Source organism: Hemitrygon akajei, chromosome 15 (assembly GCF_048418815.1).
Source record: "Hemitrygon akajei chromosome 15, sHemAka1.3, whole genome shotgun sequence".
Lineage (NCBI taxonomy): Eukaryota > Metazoa > Chordata > Chondrichthyes > Myliobatiformes > Dasyatidae > Hemitrygon > Hemitrygon akajei.
This window is the reverse complement of record NC_133138.1, coordinates 38,214,597-38,230,069: the sequence shown is the minus strand read 5'-3', so window position 1 is coordinate 38,230,069 and position 15,473 is coordinate 38,214,597. Positions and strand designations below refer to the sequence as shown.

Genomic DNA, 15,473 nt, shown 5'->3' with positions numbered 1-15,473 from the left:
CTATAATTGCTAGGTTTACTCTTAGAACCCTTTTTAAACAATGGAACCACATGAGCAATACGCCAATCCTCCGGCACCATCCGTGTTTCTAATGACATTTGAAATATTTCTGTCAGAGCCCCTGCTATTAAATGCTGGTAAATGTACATGTAATATGGTTAAATGTACTACATGAAAGTAATTTATCATTGCTCGCATACAACATCATCATCACTGACACAAGAGCTTCTGCAGGTGCTGGAAATCCAGAGCAACACTCATGAAATGTTAGAGGAACTCAGCAATTCAGGCAGCATCTATAGAAATGAATAAACATTTGACACTTTGGGGTGAGACCCTTCTTCAGCACTTAACATTTTTGACTCACATTTTCCAATAAAGTAATTTCAAATCCTTACCCTTTAAATTCTTTCATTGTCTGACACCTCTCACAGTCACCATAAACACAGATTCTGCAGATGCTGGTAAACCAGAGCAACACACACAAAATGTTGGAGGAACTCAACAGTTGAGGCAGCATCTCTCATTCTGAAATGTCGACTGTGTTTTACTAGCCATAATTTCTGTCTAACTTGCTGAGTTCCTCCAACACTTTGTGTCTCAGCTCCCTTTCTCTTCAGACTTGTATACCTCTCTCCATATCCTCCCATCATACTTGCCTCCCCACCAAAAAACTCTTCATTCTGTTGATCCTGGTCTTTTTGTTTTGTCAGTTTCCATCTAACCCTGTTATCTGAAATCCTTCTCTAAACTTCACTTCACCTCTTTCAAAGAAATCCATTTCAATGATCAAGATTTCAGTCCTGCAATCTAATCAGTTCTTTATCCACTGTATTTAATCCAACCAGTGGAGTACTTTAGGATTATCTTGATTATATGCATAATAGGAAGTCATTGTCAATCTTGATCCTACCTATAAATAGCTCCCTTGTCATCCCAAACACTTTACCTCTGTTCCCTCATTCTTTAGCTGAATACATCTATCCTCATTTTTCTGTACTAATATTTGCTCATTCTTGGTGCCAAGGCCTTCAGAGACCTTGGCCGTCCTCTGTAGAATGCTTACAAAAAATCCCCTTGCACTCAGTTCACCTTTAAAAATACTGTCAAAACTCAAACTTCCAATAGAATATGAAACATAGAACATCGAACAGGCCCTTTAGCACATGATGTTCTGCTGATCTTATAATCATGAGACCATAAGACAGGGGTGTCAAACTCATTTTAGGTCACGGGCCGGATTGAGCAAAATGCAGCTTCATGCGGGCCGGATCAGTCGGACGCGTGCGAACGCAGCTTTCGTTGCCTCCGTTTTTTCAGCCTGCTCTCATGTGTCTCAGTCTCTGCTATAACTACAAAGTGTTTCACTTTACAAATTCGATTTCTTATGAAGAAGACTGCCGAGCAAGACTGCCGAATAAACACTAAGAACCCTGAAAACCTGGTACCTGAATAAACTCAGCATTAGCCATATCATACGCCATAGGCGCTTCGATTACTGGGGCCAGCTTTAATAGTAATTAGATATTATCTCACGGGCCAAAGATAATTCCACCGCGGGCCGGATTTGGCCCACGGGCCTTGAGTTTGACATATATGCCATAAGATATAGGAGCAGAATTAGGCCATTTGGCCCATCGAGTCTGCTCTGCCATTTCATCATGGCTGATCAAATTTTTCTCTCAGCCCCATCCTCCTGCCTTCTCCCCGTATCACTTCATGCCCTGACCAATCAAGAATCTATCAACCTCTAACTTAATATACTTAAAGATTTGGCCTCCACAGCTGCCTGTGCAAAGAATTCCACAGATTTGCCACCCTCTGGCTAAAGAAATTCCTCCTCATCTGCATTCTAAAAGGATACCCTTCTATTCTCAGACTCTCCCATCATAGAAAACATTATCTGCATATCAACTCTATCAAGACCTTTCACCATTCAATAGATACCCACGAGGTCACCCTTCATTTTTCTGAATTCTTGTGAATACAAGCCCAGAGCCACCAGATACTCTTCAAATGACAAGCCATTCAATCCTGGGATCATTTTCATGAACCTCCTTTGAACCGTCTTTAGTTTCAGCACATCCTTTCTAAGTTAAGGGGTCCAGACATGCTCACAAGTGAGGCCTCACCAGTGCTTTGTAAAGTTTCAACATTACATCTTTGCTTTTACATTCTAGTCCTTTTAAAATGAATGCTAACATTGCATTTGCCTTCTTCAGCACAGACTTAACCTGCAAGTTAACCTTTAGGGAATCTTGTACAAGGGCTCCCAAGTCCCTTTGCATCTCAGCTTTTTGTATTTTCGCTCCATTTAGAAAATAGTCAACTCTTTCATTTCTTCTACCAAAGTGCATGACATAGACTTCCTGTCACTATATTCCATCCTGCTAATCATCCACTACTTTATCCATGTTAGAATCTTTCCTGTTATACCATGGGCTCGTAGATTGTTAAACAGCCTTATGTGTGACATCTTATCAAAGGCCTTCTGAAAATCCAAGTACGCATCAATCGATTCTCTTCATTCTATCCTGCTTGGTTCCTCTTCCAAGAATTCCAACAGATCTGTCAGGCAAGATTTTCCCTTGACAAAACTATGCTGACTGTGACCTATTTTATTATGTGCCTCCAAGTACCCTGAGACCTCATCATTAATAATCGACTCCAACTCTTCCCAACCAATGAGGTTGGACTAATTGGCTTATAGTTTTCTTTCTTTTGCCTCTCTCCTTTCTTGAAGAGCAGAATGACATTTACAATTTTCCATTCTTCCAGAACCATCCCAGAACCTAGTGATTCTTGAAAGATCATTAATAGTGCCTCCATAATCTCTTCATCCACCTCTTTCAGAAATCTGGGATGTACACCAGGTGACTTATCTGCCTTCAGACCATTCAGTTTCCCAAGAACCTTCTCTCCAGTTATGTTATCTTCACCCATTTTATACCCACTGTTACTTGGAACTTCCACCATACTGCTATATCTTCCATGGTGAAGACCGATGCAAAATACTTAAGTTTGTCTGCTATTTCATTGTCCCCTGTTACTATCTCTTCAGCATTGTTTTCCAGCAGTCTGATATCTACTCTCACCTTGCTTTTACACTTTATGTATCTGAAGAATCTTCTGGTATCCTTTTTAATATTATTGGCTAGCTTACTTTAGTATTCCATCTTTACCTTCATAATGACTTTTTTTAGTTGCCTTCTGTTGGTTTTTAAAAGTTTCTCAATCAACTAACTTCCCACTAATCTTTGCTCTATTGTATGCCCTGTCTTTGGCTTTTATGTTGGCTTTGACTTCTCTTTGACTTAAGTATTTTGCATCGGTCTTCACCAAAGATGGTTGTGTCATCTTTCCTTTAGAATACTCTTTCTCTGTCGGATGTATATATCCTGTCCCTTCTGAATTGCTTCCAGAAATTCCAGCTATTGCTGCTCTGCCATCATCCCTGCCAGTGTTCATTTCCAATCAGTTCTGTCCAACTCTTCTCTCATGCCTCTGTAATTCCCTTTTCTCCACTATAATACTGGTACATCTGACTATAGCTTCTCCTTCTCAAATTTCAGGCTGAATTCAGTCATATTATGATCATTCGCCCCTAAGTCCTGTTGAAATGAATGCTAACATTACATTTGCCTTCCTCACCACCGACTCAGCCTGCACAAGGACTCCTAAGTCCCTTTGCAACTCCGTTTTTAAAAATTTTCTCTCCATTTTGAATATAGTCTCTGCTTTTATTTCTTCTACCAAAATGCATGACCATACACTTCCCAACACTGTATTTTATTTACCATGATGGGACCAACTTACATCATGATCAATCTAACCCTTCCCTCACCCATAGCCCTCCATTTTACTTTCATCTATGTGCCTGTTCAGAAGGATTTTAAATATCCCTAATGTACTTACTTCATGTTAGGATGTTGAGATATTAAATTTTAGAGTGGTTCCTCTGAACAATTTTAATAGGCTGAATGGCCTCTTTCCATGTCACAGATTTTCAATGAAATTTTCTAAAGATTTATTTTTCTAAATATGGCTGATTACTTTGTCCCCTATCTTCTGTGAAATGTCCTTAGACATTTGTATTATTGTTAAGATACGTGGATGTATTTACTTTTATCATTGCTGCTGTTGTCATGTTATACATGTTGTCATGTAAGTCTGAATCATTGAGTGAATTGGATAGATTCCTCAATGTGCAGTTGCTTCAGATGGGAAACCTGAACTTTATATATCTTCTATGATCTTTCTTACAGAGTCTCGTACCTCCGGAGCACGTATCAGTAATTCAAGCGTGGAGTTCACTGCTTTCCCTGTTGGCAGCCTCCATGGTCCTTGGGCTGTAAACCAGACACGGTAACCACTACACTTGAATTCCTGATATGTGCTTCCATGTGTGCCTGGAGCAAAGGAATTATTGCACTAACCCAATGCACAATGCTTTAAAATAATTCAGCCTGTATTTCAGTGTGTTATCGCTTAACTTACCTATGCTGCCCTATGAAGCATTAATCCCTTTGAAATAACAAGGTTGAGGCTTTTATAGAAATGGTGTAATTATTAAATGTTCATACATCAATGTGATTTTAAAGCCAAAGAAATCTTATGGGGACATAATTGCATTCATCAATTTTTATTCTTGAGCGGTTGGGGAAGGTGCCACCAATTGCAGAAATTATGACAATCATTCCTTGAATATGTATCTGTATTAAATGTTAACTAATAAAACCTTTTGAAGTAATTCACTACCCTTGGAATTCATTGCTGAGAAGATCTTAGCTATGCCTTACTCCAGGATAGAACTAATTCCCTGTGTTTCAGTTGGGAGTATTATCCATTGTATGTTTGAATATCTGAGGGCAGAATGACTCCAGATCCAATCCTTATAACTTGAAGTAGCAACAGAGATGCTCTTGTAACTGACTAGAAGTTTTAGGCAAGAGAACCAAAACAAGTTTCCATCTCTGTGGGAAACGAACTCATATGATCACTACAGACTAAAGGATCTTGATAGTTCAAAACATGTCAATATTCACCATCCATATCCATATTTTTGAGCAAGCACTCCATGTGTATATTCTGCATTGAGATTGGTAGGTTTTTAGATGTGAATTAAGACCATTAAAACAAAAGACATAGGAGCAGAATTATGCCATATGGCCCATCGAGTTTGCTGTGCTGTTCTATCATTGCTGATTTATTATCTTTCTCAAACCCATTCTCCTGCCTTCACCCATGACCTTTGATGCCCTTACTAATCAATAACCTATAAACCTCCACTATACATAAACCCAACAATTTGGCCTCCATAGCCAAATTCCACAGATTCACCACCCTTTGGTAAAGATGTTCCTCCTCACCTCAGTTGTAAAGGCTGTGTATTCTGAGGCTGTGCTCTCGGGCCCTGGACAATGTACTTCAAAGACCATGTGTCCCACTCTGCTTATGTTCTTCTGTTCTATTAATGTTGGGTGCCACCATAACATAGCGGTTAGAATGACCCTATTACAGCTCAGGGCATTGGAGTTCCATATTCAATTCCAACACTGTCTGTAAGGAGTTTGTACATTCTCCCGAGACTGCATGGGATTTCTCTGGATGGTCTGGTTTCCTCCCACTTTCCAAAGGCTACCGGTTAATAGGTTAATTGGTCATTCTAAATTGTCCTGTGATTAGGCTGGGGTTAAATAGGTGGTTTGCTGGGTGGTGCAGCTCGTTAGGCCAGAAAGGCCTGTTCCGTGCTATATCTGTAAATATACAAACTTTTTTTAAAAGCTTGATTCAAACTGTATTTCACTTTGCTAGTATTTATATATCTTGACACTTCCATCAATCTTCATGCATGGTCTTATATCTTTATGGAGCCCAGTCCTATCTTTGTCACATCAATACTAATACATATTCCCATATTTGTCATCACAAGGGTAATTAAAAGAGACAAACTGGTTTTCTGCATACACTCTGCCCCACCCCCACTCTCCACTCACCCACTTTTTCCAATCCGCCAGTCTCCCTCCCTCAGATTAAGGGCATCTCTCTTGCTACCTTGGTTGATAGGCAGCTCAGCTTTGAAAAGGGGTCAAAACTTGAAGCTTCCCTATCTTGAATGTCAAAAACATTGTGGTTGAGACTTCTGTTGTCTATACTGCTGAAGACCACGCAACAGATGAAGATTTAGATTCCGAATCTGGTCAGAAGGAGCTGCCAAGAAGCTCCTGTGTATTACTTTATTTATGCATGTATTGAATGTCTGGCAGGAGGGTGCTTTGTTAAATGAATTGTACTGTGCTTTGAATAACAATCTAACAGCAATGCACAATTTACCCCATAGTTCTGCCGAGTCAAAGCTTTCACAGGGTCTAATATTTAACAGCAAATTAATTTACAGGTTCTTTAACTGATTTGACAATCCAAGAGAAAAAAAGTCATCATTGATTTGAGCAGATGAGCAAACCAAACCATAGTTCTCCGGCAGAAATGATGAGATAATGAAACATAATTTTTTATTAATTCTTTTGTGTTAGAATACTGAACAAATCAGTTCAACACCACCGCCCCCCTCCCAACCCAAATCTACTGACCTCCCCACAGTCTATTAGATCATAAGACATAGGAGCAGAATTAACCCCCTTGGCCCATTGAGACTGCTCCACCACTCTATCATGGCTAATTTATTATCTTTCTTAGCCCCTTCTCCTGCCTTCTTCCTGTAACTTTTAATGCCCTTACTAATCAAGAACCTATCAACCTCCACTTTAAATTTGCCCAATAGTTTAGCTTCTACAGTCATCTGTGACAATGAATTCCACAGATTCACCACCCTCTAGGTAAAGAAATTCCTCCTCATCTCTGTTCTAAAGAACCATCCTTCTATTCTGAGACTGTGTCCTCTGATCGTAGACTACCCCACTATGGGAAATATTCTCTCCATGTCACAGCTTTTTAAAATTCCAGTCCTGCTGGACACACTATATGACACATTAATGGAAATTTTAGAAAAGCATTGAAATGCATATAGGTTTGCCAATGAATTTTGGTTAATAACTGCCAAAATCCAAGATTAAGACCAATTTTTCTGCTTTTATCTTGCTCATTTTCAAATCAGTCTGATAGCATAGTGATTAGGTTAATGGATATTTTCCAGATGTTTGTGGGAGGAATGAAAAGCTATTATGCACCAGTTTTCCCTCCATTAGTTCAACTTCACCAAGGGTGCAATATAAATTCCACTTGCTTCTGTATATGTAAAAGTTGAAAGATTATCTCATTGAATGAGAGAGATCTCACTGAAAGAGGCAGGGGAATCTCATTTAAATCTACCGAGTATTGAAACCTATTGAATATAGATAGAGTGGATCTGGAGAGAATGTTTCCTGTAGTGGGGGGAGTCTAGGACCAGCGGGCACCACCTGAGAATAGAAGGATGTCTCATTAGAGCAGAGCTGAGGAGCATTTCTACAGCCAGGGGATAGTAAGTCTGTGGAGTCCATTGCCACAGATGCTGTGGAGGCCAGGTTACTGAGTGTCTATATAGTGGAGGTTGATAGGTCATTGACTAGTAAGGGCATCAAAGGATATGGGGGGAGAAGGTTGGTATGTGGATTAGAGAGGGATAATAAATCAGCCATGATGGAATGGTGGAGTAGATTCAATGGGCCAAATGACCTAATTCTGGCCTATGTCATATGCATTATAATTATTGTTGGTGGCCCTTAAAACATACCAATTGGAAGATCAAGATAGCTTTTAACAGCAGATTGGAGTTGACTCTAGGTACTGTATTTCCTGCATAGCAAACCTACATTTTATTTACAGTTGTGAAAAAAGCAACCTATTATTACACTTTGGGAAATTATCTTTATGATTAACTCATTTTTATTGAAAGCTTTGGCAAATCTGTACAGAATATTTGGTGGTATGGTGCTGTTCACAGCTGGTGAAGATAATGCTTCAGTGCTGCTGTAAATGGAACAATGACCAATACTTCACAGTGCATCTGTAAACCTGTGCATCTTCTTGAAGTTATGATGTTTGAAGTTCTGCATTTTGAATATGGTTGCATGTTATCAATTTGTGCTTCACTAACTCTTCATGGGAAATTTCTTCATTCCAATTATCCCAGATTTGACAAATGGGAATCATCACTAACAGGCTATTAACTTACAGTGTTTAAAACCTTCAGTAAGTTTGGTGATTTAAATCATGATGCCAAGCGTCCTCCAGGTTAATGTATAACCCTTTTAAAGAACAGCTCATCACGTGTTGTGTGGCGAAAATTTTACTCCATTGAGAAGGCATTACCTACAATCACTTCTTTGTTGATTGTGGGATCCTACCATGTATAAAACTGGAAATTACTTAACCATAGCAACACACGCACCTACCTATGTTACACGTGACTCCAGTCCCAAGGTCTCTTTGGGTCTGTATACATGCAAGACTTTCTTTGGCATGTTTTTAACAGGAGAGTTAAATTATCGCCACTTATCACATTGGATGAAAAGGGACAGAGATGGTGAACCTTCTTTGTGATCTACAACATTATGTAACATTATGGTAACTGGTCTCTTTGTAACCACATTACAGTGGATATTGATAGCTGTAATTCATCAGCTAAAAGAAGATTGGTTAACTGAAAATATAGATTTGAACAACAGATATTCCTACAAAACCTGATCTACATAGGAAGGGGTGCCATATAAATCAAAGTACATGTTATGCTTCCAAATGTAGCGGCATTCTAACTACAGGCTTGGCAAAAGAATCGTGAATGGGAAAACAGTAACAAACTAAACGGCTGCAATAAACAGAACCTCGGGTGCTCGACACTGACCACACCAGGAAAAGTAACTAACCTTGTACTTAACATCCCATTTTAGAGATCGTAGAGGCATCACCCGTCCGGGCAGCCGGAGACCAGAGTTGGACACCGAGGCTCGCTGTGAAATTTCCTGCTCACCATCAAGCCTCCGATTATCTACACAACGTCTACATTCCCGGGACCACCACCACCCTCTCCGGCAAGTCAACAACTGAGCGTGAAGGAAAGAAGTCCTTCATAACTTTTGGGAAGAAGAAAAAAAGTGGTAAATAGAAGAGGGGGTCAGACTAAATATTTCAATAATTGTGAAAATCATAAAATGGAGCTGCATGACAAAAGCACGTCTTTTTTAAAATAATACTAAATGTCACTTCAAAAAAAAAATTAATTGGGCCAAAGAAGCCCTTTGCTGCACTAAGTATTTGTTTGAAAGGGAATGGATTTTTTAAATTTTGATTTTCATTGATAGTGTTCAAAATTCTTTGCAATCCTCCAATTTAACAAGTATTACAACAGAAATGTGGCAATTTATGCCATGCACAATTGTTTAAGGAGGTCTCAATTGCCTGAAGATACTATGCATTAGGTTTGCGTGGAATTATCCCTTGCCAGCTCGGAATTAAAGGCAACCAACTCCAGATTTTGAGATATTATTCTGGACATCATTGCCACCAGGAAATTGTCAGTGATTTTCATTTCAAACACACTGGGGAAAATTAAATTTGTTAGTAGTCTCAAGCACTGACTTGATCAAGGGCTTCTTTTAGTAATGGGGTACTGAGTTCCAATGGGAGATTTATCCCAGACCTCACCATCATTCCTTACAAGCTTCCTTCCTAAGCTTCCCAAATTGAGTTCAGCTGGAGCGATTGATAGGACTACAGTTGCCTCTGAACAGAATTCCTTTGCTCCCTCCATCTAGTTCAAGTTCCAGTTTATTGTCACTCAACCATACACATGTATACAGCTAAATGAAATAATGTTCCTCTGGGACCAAGGTGCAAAACTCAGTACATGTATCACATAAAGTGCGTAAAATAATATTCACACAATAATATTAACAGATATTAAAAGTATTCTGTAGATAAACAAGTTGACATAAAGTGCTTATATGACATATAGTTAAATATACAACAATATAATGCTAGTGGCACGAACATAAATAATGTGTACTGGGTGATAGCAGGGTGTTCAGAAGCCTCACAGCCTGGGGGAGTAAGCTGTTACCCAGCCTGGCAGTCCTTGTTCTTATACTGTGGTTCCTTATGCCTGCTGGTGCAAGGTAGGATGGATGGGAGGGGTCCTTAATGCTGAAGTCAAGAGGAGAATGGCTGGGTTGTTTACTTCACAGCAGTCTGGAGATATTTAAAATTAAAATTTCTGGTGCTGCCAGATGAGACTGCGTTGGCATTAGGCCACATTACCAGGATAATTGGCACAGACTATCTAATTCCACCTTCAATGAATTAACACCAATGGAAATGAAACCACTCTGACTTGCATCACTGAGAAATTGTGCCTATCCTGAAAAAATAATGTATATAAATTTAATCCTCAATTTTGCTGGGACACTACAGAAACATTTAAAAAAAAACCATTCCCTGATTCAAACGTCTGTTACACACATGTGAGCAGCCACAATTTAAATTCAGTCAAACACTTATTGTCTCGTGTCTCCATTTTGTTCAGTCTAAAATGTCACGCAGCCTTAACATAGATTAAGGAACATGTTAAGAGTTCACTTTCGCTTTGTGCATGTACGTCACTCTGTGGGTTATCGCTTGCATTACATTTTCCGTAAATTGTTCTCTGTTTAACGCCCCACATTTAGTTTTAGAAGGGGTGTGGCAGAACAGAAAAGAGGGGAGAAAAAAAGCAAGTGAGAAAATAATTGACGCTGCTTTTCCACCATTAGTCGCATCAGGAATGGCCCAGAACTTGCAGATGGACACTGAGAGCATCTAGCTAAGTAGAGAAACCACTGCTCATCTCACTCCTTTGGATCACTGTCCACTTCTCTCCCTTGGTGACCCAGGGTAGCAGATCCAAGGATATAAGGGTACCATGACAATATAGTAGTTAGCGTAACGCTACTATAGCTTGGAGCAATCTGGAGTTCAGAGTTCAATTCCGGTGCGGACTGTAAGGAGTTTGTACACTCCTCCCGTGACCGTATGGGTTTTCTTTGGGGGTTTCGGTTTATTCCCACAGTCCAAAGTTATACCAGTTAGTAGGTTAATTGGTCATTGTAAATTGTCCTGTGATTAGGCTAGGGTTATATATGTGGTTTGCTGGGCCGTGCAGCTCTTTGGGCTGAAAGGACCTGTTGCGTGATTTATCTCTAAATAAATAAATAGAATTAGTGATGATGTTCTCAATGATGCAGGTTGAGTGTCTTTGTATAGACTTGTAACATAGTCATAATGACAAAAGCTTTCAGAACAATAGAATGGAGGGTAAGGAAGGAGAAAAGTATATTAAAATACCAAAAAAAGGGTTATATATGGGGCAATGGTTGCCACCTTATGAAGGAGCCAAATCGGACAAAGAGATTGGATCAGACTGAATGCACAGTGGGGTCCTGGCCTGAGTTTTCAGGTATGTTTTAATAAAGGTGAAATGTAATTCTGCCCGAGCGAGGGATGAAAATAAAAACAAATTTATTATGTAGTCTTTAGTTTACAAATTCCTGAATTGATTCATTGGAGTAGATTTCAATGTTTTCCAGGGCTGTAAAATGAATGAGCAACTGAGGTGTCCCCTTTTGCACACTTCCCAATTGGAAGTAAAATATGGGAGGGATACAGACTGGGCTTCCAGTTCACTAACATCAGCTTGGAGGAAGCCATATCCTACTGTCTGCCAGTGGGCTCAGCATGAACAATAAACAGAGCTGGAAAAAGCCTTGGTGTATTGGTAAGGGACAATCATCCAGACTTGGTCTGCAAACTAGCAACACTACCAGAAAGCATCTTTGAAGAGCAGACATGAGAAGGTTCCAGGTTCTGGTGAAAGGTTATCCACCTGAAACCCTGACCCTGTTCCTCTCCCCTCAAATGCCACCTGACCTGCTGAGTACTTCCAGCATTTTGGTTTTTTTTTTAAATTTCAGATGGCCAGTTGTGTTGCTTTTCAGGGTACAGAAGGGTTGTTTATGCCCAGGAACCCACAAACAGTCCAAGTCAGTGCCTTCAGGAGTAAAGAAAGGGTTAAAAAAATTGGGAGGGGGGGAAAGCAATGGGTTGTCCAGTTTAATCCTAGATAGGTGGCAACCATGATTGGGACAAAAGATTAGAGAATCAGAGACTTGAAATATTTAGAAACAAGTCCTATCATGTAACATTTATTTTAACACTAGCGATAACCCTATAACATATGTTCTCTTAGGACTGAATTAATCAGCCATAGCTTTGAGAATGAAGCCTTGGCAACCAGTGGGTAGTCTATAGCTGTTTTAATATTTAGGCATGCTGAATGTGTCCTGTGATTAACAAATATGAATATATCCATATACTAGTATCTGTCTTATTTCTTAGGGGAAAAAAAGAAGACTGAATTAGATCTTGAGACATTGTGAATCTCTTTGTAGTTTCTTGATGTTTTTGCTAAAACTGGTTTTATTACAATTATACCATGTGGTGTTGTAGACTTCTTATACACTGCTTTCTACATATAATATTAGTCAAACATGAAAGTGATAGATCCTTTCTTATGAAGCTCATGTTCTACTTTTGAGATTTGCTTGCAATTGCCAACTTCAATATGATAGCCTGTATAACACTAAGTGAGTATGTTGTACCCTGTATTGCTCTTCTGACCTAAATTTGCTGTAATCCTAATGTTAAAATCTTGCTTTCCTTTTAATTGCATTGGATTATATTAGTAATGTTTTGCTCTAAATTCAGTCTTTCCAATAAAATTATTCCTTTTAATCCAACCAGTGTGTCCATTGTTTTGATTACCAAAGGGCAGTGTTCAAAAGGAATGACAGAGCAAAAAAGGCAATTCATCATGCTTAAACTCTCCTCTCTAGTACTCTGAATTTCTCATCACGGTACCCAATCATTTTTTTAAATAACCAGACAATTTATCTCCACTCTCATATGTGGATGAACTGGACTGACACCTTTATTCTTTCTGCACTGATATTCTACTTAAAGTTATTAGTCAAAGTTCAAAGTAAATTTATTATCAAACTATGTATATGTCACCAAATGTCACCTTGAGGTTCATTTTCTTGCAAGCATTCACAACAGAACGAAGAGATACAAATAGAACACAAGTAAAGACTGACAAACAACCAATGAGCAAAAGTGGATAAAGTGTGCAAACGCAAATAATCAATCAACCAATAGTACTGAGAACATGAGTTTAGAGTCCTTGAAAGTGAATCCACAGGTTGTGGAATCAGTTCATAGTCAAGGCAAATGAAGTTATCCACATTGGTTCAGGAGCCTGACGGTCGAAGGGTAATAACTGTTCCTGAACCTAGTGGTGTGGGACCTAAGATTCCCAAACTCCCTTCCCAATGCAGCAGGAAGAAGACAGCATGGCCTGGATGGTGGAGGTCCTTGATGATGGATGTTGCTTTCTTGGGGCAGCGCTCCTTGAAGATGTGCTCAGTGAAGGCGTGGACTTTGATTGTGATGGACTAAGCTATATCTGCTACCATTTGGAAGTTTTTCCATTCTTTCTTCCATTTCTATTTCAGGCCATGATGCAACCAGTCAGAATATTCTTCACTGTGCATCTGTGGTAGTTTTTCAAAGTTTTAGATAACAAGCTGAATCTGTGAAAACATCTAAGAAATAGAGACACTGTCATCCCTTCTTTGTAACGGCACTTATGTGCTTGTCCCAGGGCAGATCCTCTGATATGATAATACCAAGGAATTGGTAAATTAAATGGTTTCATTATTGTCACGTGTGCTGAGGTACAGTGAGAAACGTTGTTTTGCATTCCATCCATAAAGATCTTTTCATCACATCAGCAGAGCAAGGTAGTACAAAGTAAAAATAATAACAAAATGCAGAATACAGTGTTGTACAGAAAATGTAGTGCAGGCAGGCAAGATGGTGAAAGGCCATGATGAGGTAGATTGTGAGGTCAAGAGGTTATACAAGTGGTCCTTTCAGCAGAATGGTGGGAGAGAAATTATCCTTGAGCCTGCTGGTTTGTCTTTTCAGGCTTTTGTATCTTCTGCCCAATGAGACGAAGAAGAGAGAATGTCTGGAGTCCATAGAGGGGAGGCTAATTTTCAAAGCTCAAGGTTCAAGATCAAAGTAAATTTAATATCAAAAAACATTTATGTTACCATATACTGCTTTGACAGTCTTTCCTTGTGGGCACTTGTGGTTAGAGGGAATAAAACACAAAATACAATAGACTTCACAAAATGAACGATACAAACACGAGAAAGCCTGCAGCTGCTGGAAATCCAGAGCAACACACACAGAATGCTGGAGGAGCTCTGCAGGTCAGGCAGCATCTAAGGAAAAGAGCAAGCAGTCCATGTACTTCTGTATTCTCCTGTACTGAAAAGAAGAGGAAAGATGCCTGAATATAAAGGTGGGGAGAGGGGAAAAAGCCAGCTGGAAGGTGATAGGTGCAGTCAGGTCAGTGGGAAAGGTCAAGGGCTGAAGAAGAAAGAATCGGATAGGAGAGGAGAGTGGACAACAGGAGAAAGGGAAAGAGGAGGGGAAAACTGAGAAAGACTGACAAACAACTGATGTGTAAAAGAAGACAAACTGCGCAAATAAAATAATACCGAGAACATGAGTTGTAAGGACTCCTTGAAAGTGAGTCTATAGGTCATATAAGCAGTTCACAGGGATGAATCAATCAGTATTACAACATTCTGCATAGAGAAAATATTCCATTTCTCACTTCAGTGGGACCTTTACCATAACTCAAAATTAACACAGTCTCTATCTCTGCCCAAAAGATACAGTGTGATCCAGAGGAGAGATTTCAGGTGAAGATATAAGGCAGATGTATGCATCCTTAAATAATTCAATACCAGATTAATTTATAAGAGCGTTCACAATAATTCTGAATAACCAGGGACATAGACATTAGTAGCAACAGTAACTCATGCACTTCAACAGCTGTAACTTTTCCCTAGTGATAAGCAATAATATTTGGATAGTTTTTCTAATAAACTGCTATTCCTGCACTTTAGCTTGCTATCAATCATGCATTAGAACATCCAAATCCTTCAGCATCCTAGACCTCTGCAATTTCTCATCATTTACATTATATTCTCTTCTTCATTTTCTTGCCAAAACTGGTAATTTTGCATTTTTCTATTCATGACATTCCTAATGACAGGCTGTGGTTCACTCCATATCTTTTCAATATCCCCTTGCATGCCCCTTATACACACTTCACAATTAACTTCCCTGTAATCCTGAACAATCACAGCTTTGGGCTCTTGAACCAAACTAATTATAAAGATGTAAAATATTAAGACCCCCAGAACTAATCTCTGTGACAGACCACTCATTATCATTATCCTCATTATGTGCTGTGTTGGATGATGTAGACACTCAGGGTCTCATGACCATGATTGTTCTTGGCAAATTTTTCGACAGAAGTGGTTTGCCATTGCTTTTTTCTAGGCAGCTCCCTTTTCAAGATGGGA

The 15,473-nt window shown here is 39.3% G+C and overlaps 1 protein-coding gene across 1 annotated transcript in view; it reads left to right on the top strand.

The window, feature by feature from the left end:
* Positions 1-12,767, top strand: part of LOC140739548 (protocadherin Fat 4-like) — a 215,239-nt gene extending 202,472 nt beyond the window's left edge. The window contains exons 15-16 of the mRNA XM_073067942.1: positions 4,266-4,365; positions 8,889-12,767. Coding sequence (XP_072924043.1) covers positions 4,266-4,365; positions 8,889-9,045 — 257 coding nt within the window. The 3' untranslated portion in view covers positions 9,046-12,767. The remainder of the gene's footprint in view (positions 1-4,265; positions 4,366-8,888) is intronic.
* Positions 12,768-15,473: the final 2,706 nt, after the last annotated feature.